The sequence below is a fragment of the Furipterus horrens genome, unplaced genomic scaffold (assembly GCF_987537825.1).
Source record: "Furipterus horrens unplaced genomic scaffold, mFurHor1.1.pri manual_scaffold_1, whole genome shotgun sequence".
NCBI lineage: Eukaryota > Metazoa > Chordata > Mammalia > Chiroptera > Furipteridae > Furipterus > Furipterus horrens.
The window spans coordinates 16,271,886-16,289,398 of record NW_028327171.1 but is presented as its reverse complement, the minus strand read 5'-3'; the positions used below and the strand labels follow the sequence as shown (position 1 = coordinate 16,289,398).

General features: G+C 32.2%; 1 protein-coding gene across 1 annotated transcript in view; it reads left to right on the top strand.

Annotated features, from left to right (window-relative positions):
- NCAM2 (neural cell adhesion molecule 2) overlaps nucleotides 1-17,513 on the top strand; it is a 421,403-nt gene that overhangs the window by 276,360 nt on the left and 127,530 nt on the right. Inside the window, exons 6-8 of the mRNA XM_090270318.1 lie at nucleotides 5,141-5,258; nucleotides 8,479-8,639; nucleotides 11,375-11,520. Of these exons, the coding sequence (XP_090126444.1) occupies nucleotides 5,141-5,258; nucleotides 8,479-8,639; nucleotides 11,375-11,520 (425 nt within the window). The remainder of the gene's footprint in view (nucleotides 1-5,140; nucleotides 5,259-8,478; nucleotides 8,640-11,374; nucleotides 11,521-17,513) is intronic.

Sequence of the window (17,513 nt, the reverse complement as noted above, 5' to 3'; positions counted from 1 at the left end):
GTGGTTTTCAACTGGTGTGCCCCCCAAAGTTTTAAAACATGCAATACCTGACTGTGCATATTTAGTCAGGGGCACGGACCTCTTTTCCCTTAGATTATCAAATAAAAACAAATGACATCAGTCAACAGGACAACAGTCATCTACTGTGAATGAATCAAAATTATACATATTTTTATTCAGATCAGCAAAAATATAACATTGTTTGGCGTGCCACAGAATTTTAGTGATTAAATTATATGTGCCATGATATGAAGATTAGATAAAAACAGTTGAACATTGCTGATCTAGGGCAAATACTTCAGATTAGGATTGTAGGGGCATAAGGCAGGTGTATGTTTAACTTTAAAAGAAGCTGTTGAATCATTTTCCTCAATGGCTATAGAGGTTTCAATTCTCACCAATAATTTATAATTTCAACTTCTACCTCATTCTTACCAGCCATTGATGTAAGGTTTGTTTCTTTTTAGATTTTATTTATTTAATTTTAGAGAGAGGGGAAGAGAAGGAGAAAGAGGCAGAAAAACATCAATCTGTGGTTGCCTCTCACATGCCTCCAACGAGGGACTTGGACTGCAACCCAATCATATGCTTTGACTGGGAATTGAACCAGCAACCCTTTGGTTCACAGGCCGGCGCTCAGTCCACTGAGCCACACCAGCCAGGGCTGCTGTAAATTTTTTGTTTTTAATTTTACACATAACAAGTGTGTAGTAGACCTTGGTGGTTTTCATTTGCTTTTCTTCACTAATAATGCAAAGACATTATGCAAAGACTCATGAGAGTGAACATCTTTTCATGGGCTTGTATCTCATTTGTGTGTCTTCAGTGAGATGCCTCTGCATATCTTTGCCTCTTTTCTGAATGGATGTTTGTTTTTTTCACTCTGGTAGTTTGACAGTTGCTTGTAAAAATACTATAAGTGCATTTTTGCTTCCAAACATCTTATTTAGTGATGTGTTTATTTAAGTCTTTGTATATTTTCTTATTGTTGAATTTACATTTTTAAAAGTATACATTTTGGATGCAATTCTTTGGTCAAGTACTTATTTGTAATTAATTTTTCTCACATGCTGTGGCTTCCATTTTCATTCTCTTATCTTAAAGTGTCATTCAGAAAGCAAAGCATTTTAATTTTTAAGAAATAGAATGATTAATCTTTTTTCTTTTATGGTTTGTTATTTTGGTGTTGTGTTTAAGAACCCTTCACCTAGCCCCAAGTCAGGAAAAGTGTCTCCCACGTTTTGTAATGGAAATTTTATAGTTGTATGCCTTTGATCCATTTGACATTCATTTTTGTATAACGAGTGAGTTTTGTGGTGAGTTTCACGTATTTGCAGATTGATATTAAGTCGTTTAAAAATCATTATTAAAAGATTGGTTTGGGTGGGGGAGAGAAATTAGGGGAAAAGGGGACAACTGTAATTGAAAAACCAAAATTAAAAAAAAATAATAATAAAAACAAAAAACAAAAAACAAAAAAAAAAAGATTGTTGTTTCTCCATCGGACTTCGTGAAATAAAAATCGGTTGTATTTGTATGAGTATTTCTGAACTCCTTTCCTTTCCACGGTCTTTGTGTCTGTCCCATTGCCATTATCACATTGCCCTAATCTCTATTATCTTTACATGCAACTTAAAATCAGGTAGTATAATTTCTATAACTTTGTTTTTCTTTAACAAAAATGTTTTGCTTGTATTACTATTTTTTTCTTTCATTTTTTTATTGTTGTTAAGTTACAGTTGTCCCAATTTCCACACCCCCTTGCTCTCCCCTGCCCCATCTCCCCTCTGCTCCCACACTCAGTCCCCACCCTGCTGTCCATGTGCGTCATCATTCCTTTATACTTGTTCCTTGACTAGGCCCTTCCCCTTCTGTCCCCTGTTACATCCCCCTCAACTCCCCTCTGGTTTAAATTATCATTTTAATGCTAGGTCTATAAATGAGTCAAGAAATATTCCATTTTATTTTATTTTTTGAAGAGGTTGTATAGGAAAGATATTATTTCTTTAAACATTTGATTAAGTTCACCAGATAAACCATCTGATTGTAGAGGTTTTCTTTTCAGAGTACTTTTAACCACATTAACAGTTAACAGGACTATTTGAGTTAAGTATTTCATCTGGAGTGATTCACCTTAAGTTTGTTGTTTTCAAGGAAGTGGTCTAAGTCTTCAGCACTGTTGACTTCGTATGCAAGATCTGCTGCATCATTTCTTTTCTTATCCATGTACTGTGTGTGAAATCCATAGTTAAATTCCTTCCTTGATTCCTGATATGGGCAATCTGTATTATCACTTTCTTTTTTCTTTCTGTGTCTTACTAAATGCTTCTTAATTGTATTATTGTTTCAAGGAATCTTTGTTGGTTTCTTTATATACTCTATTCTTTTTTTTTCCTGTTATCTATTTTATTGTATGTGTTCTTAACAGTATTATTTCCCTTATTATTAATATATATTTTGTCCTTTTTCTCATTTCTTAAGCATCAAAGTGACAGAGAGTAATTTTGAATCTGTCTAAGTCTCTTTTCTTTTCTCTCAGTTTTGTTTCACATATTTTGAACCTCTTTTGTGATGTGAATGCACATGTAGTATTGTCATATGTTTTTGGAAAACTGGCTTTTTTATTATTATGTAATCTTTCACTTTATATTATGTATTATTTCCTCTGAAATCTGCTGTCATTGATATTTATTAACATAGAGACATCAGACTTCTTATAATTAATGTTTAAATGGTTTATTTTTTATTTTACCTTTTTTCTATCTATATTATTATATTTTAAGTGGCATTTCAATAGACAAACATAGAATTTGGTTATTTATGGTTATCCACTTTGACACTACATATATTTTTATTCATGAGATTAGACCATTTGTATTAATATAAATCTGCAAGTTTTGTTCTTTTTTTCAGTTTGAATATTTTTGTAATTAAAACTTTAGTTATAATATTTATTTATTTTTAAATGCATTACATTTTTGCAGAGACTATCTTTTCATCAGTTTCTAGATGGTTCAATCTTAACTCTGGAAAGTTTTTAAAATAGATTCTTTAGTCTTTAGATAATCCAACATATGTCATCATGCCACTGGCATATCCCATTAACATGACATATTTCTAGTCCTTAATAGGCAAAAATGTTTAGATTATATCCTAGATTTTGAATATACTATGAGACTCTGGATTGACTACTTAACATACACAGAATGTAAATCTTAGTAAAGTTATTAAAACTGGACGCTTTGGATATAGTCAAATAGAAAAAAAAGTATTCTTTAGAAGTTAAAATAATAGATGTGGGTCGTATGAGAGCAAAATAAATTGGAATGAAATGTAATTGTAATCCCTTTTAAAATAATTTAATCCAAGTCCATAGCAAATTTATAAGCAATCGGGTAAATATATGTACAAAAACTCTATAGTCTGAAACAATGGCTAAAAATCTTCCTGAAGGTCTTCACCACTGAACTAGTGAACATCTCTGCAAATTTAAATGCTATTGTTATTCAGAATAATTCTGGAACTGTTCTTCAAAGTACTTCATAAATATGCAGTATTAATACTGTTCTGCTAATCTACACTGTAAGAACACGTATTTCGTTAGCAGAGTCAATGTATAATAAAACAGAAACATTAAGATTAGTCCATTCTTACAGGTTATCCAGCATATACAGTGCAATTTATATATAGAAAAGAGAACTATGATAAAGAATAACTTGTTTAGGTTAGTAACAGTAACAGGCGACCACCGGAGCATGTGATTCTCCATTTGGAAGTGTTGCTATGTATACAAATGCTTTACTTGAGAGAAAATGTCAATTTAAGAGTTTATTTTTCACTATAATTACCTATGTAATGGGTTAAAATCTTCATTGTTGTAATAAAAAATAGTCATAGTGGACTTACAACTACATTTATAATAACCAAATGAAAGCAACACATTTTTATTAAAGTGTTCTTTTTTTTTCATAATTACAAGAGATGGAAAACAAGATACAGAAAGTTAAATTTCATGTACTTAAAATTCTGATTAATATCTGAAAATTGGTCCATCCTATTATAATAAGAATTATTGTGTTACTTTAGAAACAGCATGTCAGATTATGCCCCTTGTATCTATATTTGTGAGGGCAGAATTTGATTTATTGTCATAATTACTAAGATACATTTCAGTTCTCTCCCCACTATCAATAGCAATAATGTGTTATCAATGCTGAACTCCATGCTATTGTAGAGATATTTAATTATAGTCACACTGGTAAATGCCTATCTTGTCAAGTTGTTTACTATATGTAAAAAAAAAAAAACATTAAGATAATTAATTTGGGGAATATCGTTTTGTCATATTCAATTAAAAATCAAAAATGTGTGCATTAAATCAAAATTTATGCTGTACTTTGAAATTTAGCTTCAATTATAGATGCTATTGACTTGTTTATTGCAAACAGTGCATTTCAGTAACAGTTTCAACATGTCCAAAATGTGCAGCATTTACAGTTTTGCAATGTAATTAGTTAGAAATTGGAGAAGCTTAATTTTAAAATTGAATTGTTCATGAAAATCTATTGCATACCCTCTATTGCTTGAGCAGTTTCTCTTTATAAAATGTTCTGTGGTTGTTTAAAGAAATTAAATGCAGTTAATCAGAAAGAACATTATGGTTTGACACCTAATTTGAAAGCCCTGTCTTGAAGCAGTGAATGATTACTTATAGAATTACATATACCGATGAAAACCCGAATAGGAAATCTGTTCATGCTCCAAGTGGATCTCAGTATTGCTGTAAATCAGGGTGGAATAGTCTGTGTTCTTGTGAGCATTATTTTATAAAAGTACACACACACACAAACACACACACACACACACTAAAATGTTTATTTGTTGTTTTGTTGTTTAGTTTGATAGATTCAAAATCGTAAAATAGCACTAGAGTGAATTATCTAATTATTCTATCCTACATCAGAAGGTAAATCAATGATCTACACAGCCAAGTCAGGTCTAGTGATATAAATACAGATGTTGACTGTCAAGTTTTAAAGCTTAGCATTAACCACAACAGCAAAAAGCAGTGGTAAAAATGCCCCAATGGTATGGGTGCAATGTTTCTCATCTCTATTTATCTATGTTTATCTGTTTTCAGTGCCGCCAGGCATCACAATGCCTCAGAAATCGTTTAATGCCACAGCTGAGAGAGGAGAAGATATCACATTGTCCTGCAGGGCCTCTGGTTCTCCGGAGCCCACCATCTCTTGGTACAGGTGGGTTGTGCACCCATATCCCTCAGGCCGGGGTCCTTAATCATGCTCATTAGAACAATATTTGCAGACTTATCATTCTGTCAGGAAGGAAAGCATTGTTTCTGAACTTTCTTTAAGAAGATATTATGCTTTAGTTTTCAGTTTACATTTTCTGTTAAAGAGATCAACAGAATAACTTAACCTAAATCAAAAGTGCACCTATAACCCTGATCATTTGTTTTGTAAGACAAAATGTTTCCTTTTATTATTCATTTGTTTTTAATTGTACACTTTATTTTTTTGCTTTTCATTTTTAAACTTTATTTTTCATTACAGTTGAAATTATGTTATATTACTTTCAGGTGTATATAGAATAGTAGTTAGACAATTATACAATTTACAAAGTAATCTGTCATATAATTTAAGTACCCACTTGGCACCACATAACTTATTACAGTGTATTGATATGCCCTATGCTTAGCTTGAACACCTCCATGACTATTTTGTAGCTAACAATTCGTACTTCTCCATCCCTACCTTCTCTATCCATTCCCCCACATTCCCTCTCCTTCGGCAACCATCAGTTTGTTCTCTGCATGTATCTGTCTATTTCTTTTTCATTCTTTTTTTTTTTTTTTGCTTGTTTATTTTGTTATCCAAGGCATGTTTCTGGCCCACAGAATCTAGCCACTTTACCTCACTCAGCTAAGAACTCTGTCTTACAACTCAGGTACACTGCCTGGCTCTGTCTAGGTTCTCCCTCTATCAACCGTAGCCTGGAAACTGTCTTCAGGAAGTAGCTGTGATGGTCCTCAGAGTTCACAGTCAGGCTCTACTTATTGGCCAGTGTTTGTAACTGTTACTTAACCTGTGTGTCCAGTGTTTTGTTGTTTGAAATGGAAGGGTACATATATTCCTGTTACTACATTATGAAAAAGAGTTGAATTATTCCACCTTTCTGTATAGCTTCCATTAATTCTTTGATCTTAACCCCTATTTTTGTACACCTGGAAAAGGGACACTTAGAGAAATGTTTTGAGTTCCAAAGGATGGGCTCATGGAAGGCCATTAAAAGCCTTTGGGACATTTTCTCAGACCATGGCATTTCAGAGAAAGGGATTGTGAATGATAGAGTGCAATTCTGCCTAACAGGTGTGTTGGCAGAGAGGTACCAAGAACTATTACCTTGTTTGTTATCCTTTAATGATATTTATTAATTGAGCTCTTGAGAGCTCATATCATGGATTTTGTTTCCCTTGAAAATCCCCAGAGTATGACAATCATCTTTTTCCTCTTCTCTCCCACTGTAGTAGATCTCTTCCTAACCACCCTAAAAACAAAACCCAAAAAGTTATTAACTCATTAATGGGATTTATAATACCTTCTATTACTGCCAGTCATACATATAACAAATTCTTCATGATAAGTGCCCATGTCTCACTCATTTTCTTCAAACATTTAGTACAACATATCACATGAGCTAGGAAAATAACCTTCCTTAGCAGGAAAAAAAAAAAAAAACAAAAAACACTAGAACTTAATCTGCTGCTTATATTGCTTTATGAATTGAGGGATATGAAAATCAAACTAAAATCTTGAGTTATAACCTGTGAATGAGGCAAGAGAGGGAAAATACACATATGGGGTGATTGTGAGGATTCAGTCAGGTGAATAATATAGGCAGAGTGTTGTATAAACCAAAGGATACTGAAACTTCTTGTGTGTTACCACAATATTAGTAGTAGTATTAAGTGAATATTTTTCATTGAATAGATTGAGAAATATATTGTATCACCAACTGCACTGAAAGCTCTATCTGCACATGAAATTCTATCCAAAAATGCTGAAATGTCATTTTTATAGTTGTAAATATTTGACTAGCAAAAACATGAAAAAGATCAAAGTACAGAGTACTAATATACATTTGCTCTTAGTAGTTTTTTTATAAACCCTAATTTTCACTCTACTCTTCTGATATTTTTTGCATACTTCATGATCTATTTAGAGATGTCAATTGACATTGAAAAAGCAAATGTTATTGAGTTATAGAAGGATAAGGATTATATTAAGAATATATGCCAATGCTTCCTGGAAAGCAAAACTGAAATTCATTGGAAAGATCATTTAGTGTATCATAGAAATGTCCTTTTTCAAAAGAGGAAATGTTTTAAAATATGTTTCTTTTTAAATTTATATATGTATGAGGCAAGTAGGTCTCCCCAGCCCTAAAAATAGATCCTAAACTTTTTTACATTAGTGGGCCTTAAAATAAATTCAATCATCAAAAACACCATTATAAGAAAAAATGTAGAAGGAACAAAATGTAGAAGAAAGAAGAGCAAAAAGAAGAAAAGGAAATGTGGATAATAAAATAGAATGAAGGAGAATACACAGCATAAAAAGGTTTCACACATATTAAGGGGAACTGCAGAAATTGTTTCAGATTTAAAGATATTTAAAATATTTTCCATTGCAGTTATTATTAAAAAATATGGAAGACGTTGTCTTCGTGGACAACAAATGCTAAAATTAGGGCAGAATGAATATGGCTTTGGTCCAGAAGGAATATGGAAAGTATTAAAAATTATTTAAATCTAATAAGGAACTTATCAAAAAAGTGTTTTCTCCTCATTAGTGAATTAAGTCATCATATTCATCATAATTCCTCTTACAGTATTTTCACATAATTCTTTCATCTTACCATTTATTGGCAGTGTTTATTTTCAAAGTAAATTGGTTATATATTTAAACTGCATTTACATTGTAAAACTCCTTTAAAGGATGTTTCCATAGAAATTCTATTAATCATGTCCCAGGAACCTAATAAATAAAGCTCTCATAAATACGTGTTGACTCACTAACATAAAAGAAATATATAAATTAAAATCATCAAAGAAAATTCTTTTTGGTTTAATAATCACAGTCCAGATTGAACCAGTATGCATTTTGCCTAAGACTACTGTCAGTATTTCAGCACAGTTCAAATATTATTATCGTCTCTAAGGTCAGACTGTCTTCCAGTATAACTTTAATATTTATGCATTAAGTTTTACTGAGCTACTAGAAATGAACTTTTTTTATAGGAATATAACCTTGTCTATCAGTCTCCCTGAAATGATTGACAGCTACAGATCAAAAAGTTGTATATGATATTCTCCTGGGTTATAAAGTCAGATTTATGAAGATCAACCTCTTTTATTTTTCCTGCTTGTTTTTTTTTTTGTTTGTTTGTTTGTTGTAGGAATGGCAAGCTTGTTGAAGAAAATGAAAAGTACATATTGAAAAGAAGCAATACAGAACTCACTGTCAGAAACATAATCAATAGTGATGGGGGCCATTATGTCTGCAGGGCCACAAATAAGGCAGGAGATGATGAAAAACAGGCATTTCTCCAAGTCTTTGGTAAGTATTATAGCTTAGTAGTTAAAACTGTGATATCCAGAGGGCAGTCCGGGTTGAATTCTACTTCATCAATAATATGGACTCTAATTTTCCAAAATTAAACCTCAGTTTTCTCAACTCTAAAATATATTTTAAACTTGCAGTTACCAGATATAATTGTTTTCAGAATTACATGAAATTATACATTCAAATTTTTTTGAAATATTGGCTGATTCATACATAACAGAGGCTTGAAGAAAATTTATTTAAATTACAATACTGGGATCTCATATATTTATGACTTGATCTTCATAAATATTTAAATTAAATATATTGGGATCAGCTTTAGTTTCATTATACTTCAAAAGAGCATACCAATAAGGCTATAGTTAGAAACTATTGATTTGCAACTATCATTAAATATTTCCACTTAATTAAAAGGAAATATAAATATCTTTCATAATTACTAAAAGCTATATAACCTTCTTTGGTAATCTTATAAGAGTAGGTAACTAGCATTTTCTTTGTAAATTATTTATTTAGTTTTTATTATATTTTCAAGAAGAAAAACAATTTTGCTGGTGAATAGTTAGGATATGAACATTCTCTTTAAGAAGCATGATGCTAAAAATTATATGCAGTACTCACTTGGTTATATTCTCTTTATGTTTTTAAACATTGTTGACAAAATGGTTTCACAGCAGAGATGGAAAGGGAAAGAGGGAGAACTTGTGACAGTAGGAAGGACCAGTGCTTGCCTCTGGAAGATGCACCGGTGCTAGGGCCACATACCAAAAGTTGGGTGGTCACATACGTGGACACATCCTCTGCCAGCTGGGCCTGTGACTGCATAATAGAAATATTTCCTGAACAGAGAAATTCTCATAACACTTATATTCTGGTAGAATGAGACAGAAAAAAATATACCAAAACACATTAACATAAATAAAATTGGAATAACAAACTAAGAAAAAAGTGAAAATGGATAAATCTGGTAGTATTGGGTAGAGAGAATTCTTATTTTGGATAGCATAGTGTTGGAAAGTTACTATGAAGGGTAATGATTTGCTGTGTCTACACTGGAATCTTTAATGATGAGATGTTAGCAAAGCTAAGAGCCAGGAAAACATTGTTCACATAGAGGGAAGAGCAAACAAACTTAAATTTATTAGAAATTATAGCAAGTCAATAATTTGTTTCAACAGTATCTCCCACTTAAAGAAAACAGTCTCTTTAAAACCTACAGTATTAGTCCTGGCCAGGTGGCTTAGTTGGTTAAGTGTTGTCCCATACACAGGACAGGGAACATACCTAGGTTGTTATGTTTGATTCTGGTGGAAGCACGTAGGAGAGGCAAACAATTGATCTCTCTCTCTCTCTCTCTCTCTCTCTCTCCCCCCTCCCTTCCTTTGGACCTTTCTCTCTCTAAAAATCAGTGAACATATCCTTAAGTGAGGATTTAAAAAAAACCAAAAAACTACCACATTAAATAAATGTGACTCAGTATGAAAATTTAATTAATTAAATTATAGTGTCTGAGATAATTCCTAAGGGTAATATTCTCAATCTACCTTAATGGGATCATAGTAAGTATTGTTTATTTACTTATTATTAATAGAGTGGCAGTGAGTAAGAACAGGTATAAGTAAATTTTCAATATTTTCACATTTTCAAATAGAAAATAATGTGTGAAATATATGATATACCTCATTGTTTTAATCACTTTTGTATAGTAACACTGAACAACAAATCTATATTGTGTTTGACACAAAATCATGTGTGTGTGTAGTATATATGTATATATATATATGATGCCACTAAGTCCATTAAGACGGAGTAAACACTGAATTGTTAAAAATTATGTATACTATATTTCATTACATATACTTTATTTCTGATATCAGGAATCTAATTTTCTAAGATTAAAAACAATCTATTTAATTGCATTTAAAGTTTTTAAAATACCTGTTACTTGTCTTTTTTTTAAATAACAAATACTGGGTTTTATCCCTTTTATGTCCCAACAATTAATAATGTAATCAACGCAGATAATACAGACTTTACAAATATAAAGCTCTGTGGTGCTATGTAAATTTGTAGATGGACATAATTTTTAATATTAAGATTATTTAAATTAGTAGATATAATGTTTTTCTTTTTAAAGAATTCATAATTGTGAAGAAGTACTTTAGTTAACTACAATGCCCAATAATACTGTTAAGATAAACTGAGGTCAAAATAAAGCAGCTAGTATAATATAAATAAAGACAATTTATGTATCTTTATTTCATATATATTTTAAATACTGTATATATTTATATGTGCTACATAGTCAGGATAGAGCCATCATCTTTTCTCTTTGTTGAAATTGTTTTAAGAGAAAATCTTTACTAAGTGGATGCCTTTCTGCCTCTGCCCCATACGCACTTACACATGTGGTTTTAAAAGAAGAAATTTAATTAGTGGTTTAAGAGAAGAAATGCATAATAAAGCATATCTTAAACTGGAAAAATTTGGAAAGGAATTATAATTTGTATGTTGGTAGGTAAGACTCTAAATTATTTTATAATGATAATAGATGTGGATTGTTTTCTGAGTTTTTTGCCTGTTTTCTGCAATTCTGTTGGCACCACTTGAAGGAAACGCATGCTACTGTAACTGCTATAAAGTTAATTCCATACTACACTAATGTTGACTTAAAGCCCCTCATGGGTTTTCCTCCAATACAGTTTGAGTAATGTATATATTCTTTACAGTACAGCCTCACATAATACAGCTTAAAAATGAAACTACATATGAGAATGGTCAAGTCACACTTACATGTGAAGCGGAAGGGGAGCCGATTCCAGAAATCACTTGGAAAAGAGCCATGGATGGAATCACATTCTCTGAAGGCGATAAGGTAACAGCAAAATACATAGTGGATTTCAATATCATTGTATTTTTTCAGCGTTTTGCATGCTATTGTATCTCACATTGAACTTCAATTTACCAAGGGACTTACAAGAATGCAATAAGCGATTTCTTTTTTTAACATGGTAACTCTACCATAGTCAGTCTAAAACTAAAATCAGAGAAGAAAAAGTCAAAGTGTAATATTTAAAGACTTTTTCTGTTAAACCATAAAACCTTAGCTTGCTGGTATTTTTAAGTTTGCCTAATTGACTTCTGGTATATATTGAATCTGTATAATATTGTGTGACTATTTTAATTCCTCCACCCTCTGCTGTGAAGATGAAAGTAATTTAAATTTACCAAAGTCTGGTTGTCATTTTCCTCTTTACTCTTAGGTTGTCTTTGCGCGGTACAACAGTAGGTTTCTACTTTCATGTAATTTAGAGTCTAATAAGACACATAAGTACAAAACTAAATCGGTGCCCTTTCACCAGAATGCATACAGTTATTTTTCAAAATTACTCATATTAAAATCCAAGCATAGAGAGAAGTGAAATATAAAGAAAAAGATAGGGAATTAATCATATGATAGACTGGCATTTTCATGGATGTAAAAATTATAACAAGAAGCTGGTAAATGCCATTTATTTTCTCAATGTTAAAGACAAACTTCCTTTAAGCCGCTTTCATTTATTTAAATCAATTTATCCAAAAGACTATTTCTAAAATATAAGTAGCTTTGACTTTCCAACATCGATAGCAGAAAAAATTGAAATCAATTTATCCAAAATACAGTTTCTATTACAACTCATTATATCATTTTAAACAACAAGCTAACTCAGGTCACTCCCTGTCTATTTACAATTTGTCTTTTGAAAGAATGGATTTTCACACATATCACCCTTCTTTGCCTATTTTGTCCTCATCATGACATATTCAAGAGAATATGTATCTTTGGTAATCAATAGTTATTTTGTATATACAAATTGAAAATAAAAATTTTAAATGTGAGTGTTACTTATCATTTTCTAGAAACCCAGAGAAACAATATAGTTTTCTTTAATGTTTTTCTTAACAGAAAATCATAGGTATTCTTATGGCACAGTTGGCGAGTCTGAAAGGAATTATATTTCAATGAAAATGTTTTAAAATGTCAAAAAACAATTAGATATAGAAAACCATAGGCAAATGCTTTCATGTGATTTAGCACATTTCTTTAGATGAGGTTATTCGAGTATGGTTTTCATGCTTGTAAGCTCTTATTAATTGTACCTTCATATTACTAACTCATACTTTTATTGTTTTTCTGTCTACTGTAAAATTCCTAAAGTGTCTCTTCTCAAAGGTAGCTTTTATTCTTTATTTAAAAGAAGTTTCTTTACTATATACCAAGAATGAGAGATGTATTGCATTCAGTTATTTTATCAGTACAAAATCATCAAGTAACTGAGGACCTGATATTTTATTCTCCCATCTGTATGCCCCAGGCCACCCAAAACTATAAAAAACAAACAAAAAAAACTTCTTCCATAGTAACTGTGAAAAATAATTAACTAGTGTTTGTTTGCAAAGGACTATATCTATTAAAGTAGAAATAGTCTTATTTAATATTTATTGTATTTTTTCATTACCATTTAGTCCCCTTACATGCCCCCCCTCAGCAATCACCACCCTGTTGCCCACGTCCATGAGTGCTTTTCCTTTCTGCTCAATCCCTCCACCACCTCACCTCCCCCCACCACTAGCTGTCAGCCTGCTCTCCATCTGTGAGTCTGCACCAATTTTTCTTGTTAGTTCAGTTTGTTCATTAGATTTCGCATGTGATTGAAACTGTATAGTATTTGTCTTTCTCTGACTGATTTATTTCACTTAGCATAATTTTCTCCAGGTCTATCCATACTGTCTCAAAGGGTAAAACTTTCTCTTTTTATAGCCAAGTAGCATTTTATTGTGTGAATATGCCATGGTTGTTTTATCCACTCATCTACTGATGGACACTTGGGCTGCTTCCATATCTTGGTGATTGTAAATAACTCTTCAATGAATATAGGGATGCTTACATTCTTTAGAATTAGTGTTTGGGGTTCCTTAGGATATATTCCCAAAAGTAGGATCACTAGGTCAAAAGGTGGTTTAATTTTTAATTTTTGAGTTATTTCCATACTGCTTTCCACAGTGGCTACACCGGTCTGTGTTCCCACCAACAGTGCACTAGGGTTCCCTTTCTCCACATCCTCGCCAGCACTTGTTTGTTGATTTATTGATAATGGCCATTCTAACAGGTGTGAGATGGTATCTCATTGTACTTTTAATTTGCATTTCTCTGGTGATTAGTGATGAGCATCTTTTCATATGTCTATTAGCCATCTGTATGTCCTCTTTGGAGAAGTGTCTATTCTGATCCTTTGCCCATTTTTTAATTGGGTCGTTTGCTTTTTTGGTCCTGAGTTTTTTAAGTTCTTTATAAATTTTGGGTATTAATCCCTTATCAGATGTATTGGCGAATGTGTTCTCCCATTCAGTGGGTTGTCTTTTTATTTTGTTGATAATTTATTTTGCTGTTCAAAACTTGTAGTTTGATATTGTCCATTTGTTTATTTGTTTTGTTTCCCTTGCCTAGGGAGATATTACTGATAAAATATTGATACAAGCAATGTCTGATGTTTTGCTGCCTATGTTTTCTTCTAGGATATTTTGGTATCTGGTTTAACATTTAAATCTTTGATCAATTTTAAATTTGTTCTTGTGTGTGGTGTAAGAATGTGGTTTAGTTTCACTTTTATGCATGTATCTGTTTCCAATTTTTTCAACACTATTGAATAAACAGTCTTAAGCCCATTGTATGTGCTTCCTTCCTCTGTTGAATATTAATTGATTATAAAGGTGTGAGTTTATTTCTGTTCCATCAATCTATGTGTCTGCTTTTATGCAAGTGCCATGAAGTTTTGATTACTATGGCCTTATCGTATAGTTTCATATTACGTAGTGTGATTCCTTCAACCTTTTCTTCTTTCTCAGGATTGCTGTTGCTGTGTGGGGCCTTTTGTGGTTCCATATATATTTTTGAAATTACTCTGTGAAACACATCATTGGAATCCTCCTAGGAGTTACACTGAATCTATAATTGCATTGGGTAGTATGGACATTTTAATAATGTTAATTCTTCCTATTCATGAACATGATATGTGCTTCCTCTTATTTGTATCTTTGTCTCTTTCTTGCTCCAGTACCTTATAATTTTCCAAGTACAGGTCTTTTATATACTTGGTTAGGTTTATTCTTAGGTATTTTATTCTTTTTATAGCAACTGTGAATGGGGTTGTTTTCTGAATTTCCCTTTCTATTAGTTCATTAATGACATATAAAATACATGTGATTTCTGGATATTAATTTTGTATCCTTCTACTTTGCTGAATTCATTTATCAGTTCTAGTATTTTCTTGGTGGGATCTTTGAGGTTTTCTATGTACAGTATTCTGTCATCTGCAAATAATGACAGTTTTAATTCTTCCTTTCCAATTCATATACCTTCTATTTCTTCTTGTCTCATTGCTGTGGCTAAGACAGTTATTGATTTTCAAATGTGGTACCAACCTTGCATTCCCAGAATAAATCCCACTTGATCATGGCATATGATCTTTTTGATGAATTGCTGTATTTGGTTTGCTAATATTTTTTTGAGGATATTAGTGTACATATTCGTCAGGAACATTGACCTATAATTTTCTTTCTTGGTAGTGTCTTTATTTGATTTTTGAATTAGGACACTACTGGCCTCATAAAATGAGTTCAGGAGCCTTCCCTTCTCTTAAATTTTATTAAATAGTTTAAGGAGAGGTGTTAGTTTTTCTTAGAGTGTTTTGTAAAATTCACCAGTGAGGCCATCCACTCCAGGGCTTTTGTTTGTTGGGAGTTTTTTGTTTACAGCTTCAATTTCACTAGATGTCATCTGTTTATTCAGATTCTCTGATTCTTCCTGATTTAGTTTTGTAAGATTGCATGTTTCTAGGAATTTACATACTTCTCCAAGGTTGTCCAATTTGTTGGCATATAGTTCATAATATTTTCTTACATTTTTTTGTATTTCTTTGATGTATTCATTATATCTCTGCTCAATAAATTTTAGAAGAACTGAAATCATATTAAGCATCTCCTCTGATCACAGTGCTATGAAACTACAAATCAATCACAAGAACACTGAAAAACACACAAAGACATTTAAGCTAACATGTTATTAAACAATACATGGGTCAACAACAAGATCAAGGAATAAATCAAAATACTTTGAAACAAATGTTAATGAGGACAAAACAATCCAAAATCTGTGGGATTCTGGGAAAACAATCCTAAGAGGACAGTTTTTAATGTTACAGGCCTATCTCAAAAAAAAAAGAAAAGAAAGAAAGAAAAGAAAAGAAAATGATCAAATAAACAACAACTCTACACTTGAAGGAACTTGAAAAAGAATAATAATCAAAGCCCAAAGTGAATAGATGAAGGAAATGATAAAGATAAGAACATAAATAAATAAAATAGAGTCTAAAAAATGACACAGAAGATCAATGAATCCAAGAGCTGGTTCTTTGAAAAGATAAACAAGATTGACAAATCTTTAACCAAACTCATCAAGGAAAAAAGAGAAAGGACCCCAATAATAAAATCAGGAATGAAAGAGAAGTAACAACTGACACCAAAGAAAGATATATTTTTATCTTTCATTTTATTTATTTGTTACAAAACAACTTAGAAACCAAAATGTTTTTTCCCCCAAATAACTTTTAGCCAATGGATAAAGCAATTAAGACTGCTATATTCACTTACTATCATGATATTTCTTCAAAATTATTTTAAGATCCCCATTTTATTTTATGGATGTTAAGCCTTTTTCCTCTTAACATCCTAGTTTCTTCAACAGCCAAAATTCAGAAACTGAATGACTGTTGAGCTTTCAAGGAAGATAATCCAATTTTGAAATTTAACCCTGCTGTTTATAATGCTTCAGCTTTGGCAATATTATCTGAACTCTTTTTAAGATGGGTTCTTTATCTTTCAAACTAAAAAACTTCTGCACAACTAGAGAAACCATCATCAGAATGAAAGGGAAGTGACTCTGTGGGAGAACATATTTGCCAATGATACATTGTACAAGGGTTTGATCTCCAAAATGTATAAAGAACTCATACTACTCAACACCAGAAGAAAAACAATCCAATTAAAGAAATCGGAAAGGATCTGAATAAGCAGTTCTCCAAGGAGGACATACAGATGGCCTATATATATATGAAAAGATGCTCAACATCACTAGCCCCAGAGAGATGCAAATTAAAACCACAATGAGATATTATTTCACACCTGTCAGAATGGCCATCATTAACGAATCAACAAACAAGTTCTGGTGCTGCCCAGGATGCAAGGATGCAGAGAAAAGGAAGCCCTAGTGCCCTGTTGATGTGAATGCAGGCTGCTGCAGTCACTGTGGAATACAGAATGGAATTTTCTTTAAAAACTAAAAATGGAACTGCCTTTTGACCCAATGATTTCTCTGCAGGGAATATGCCCTATGAATCCTGAATCACCAATTTAAAAGAACCTATGCCCCACTCTGAACATACAATGCCAAGTGTTGGCAACAGCCTAAGTGCCCATCTGTAGATGAGTGGATCAAAAAACTGTGGTACGTTTATACAATGGAATACTACGCAGCAGAAAGAAAGAAGGAGCTCCTACCTTTTGCTACAGCATGGATGGAACTAGAGAATAGTATGCAAAGTGAAATAAGCCAGTCAGTGAAAGACAAATACCATATGATCTCACCTATGAGAGGAATCTAATGAACAAAATAAACTAGTGAGCACTATAGGACCACAGGCATGGAAACATGGAACAGACTGAAAGTGACCAGAAGGGAGGGGAGAGGGGGATAATGGTGAAAGAAGGGGAAGGGACTAGACAAAGAACATGTGTGAATGACACACAGACATGGACAATGTTGTGTGAAGT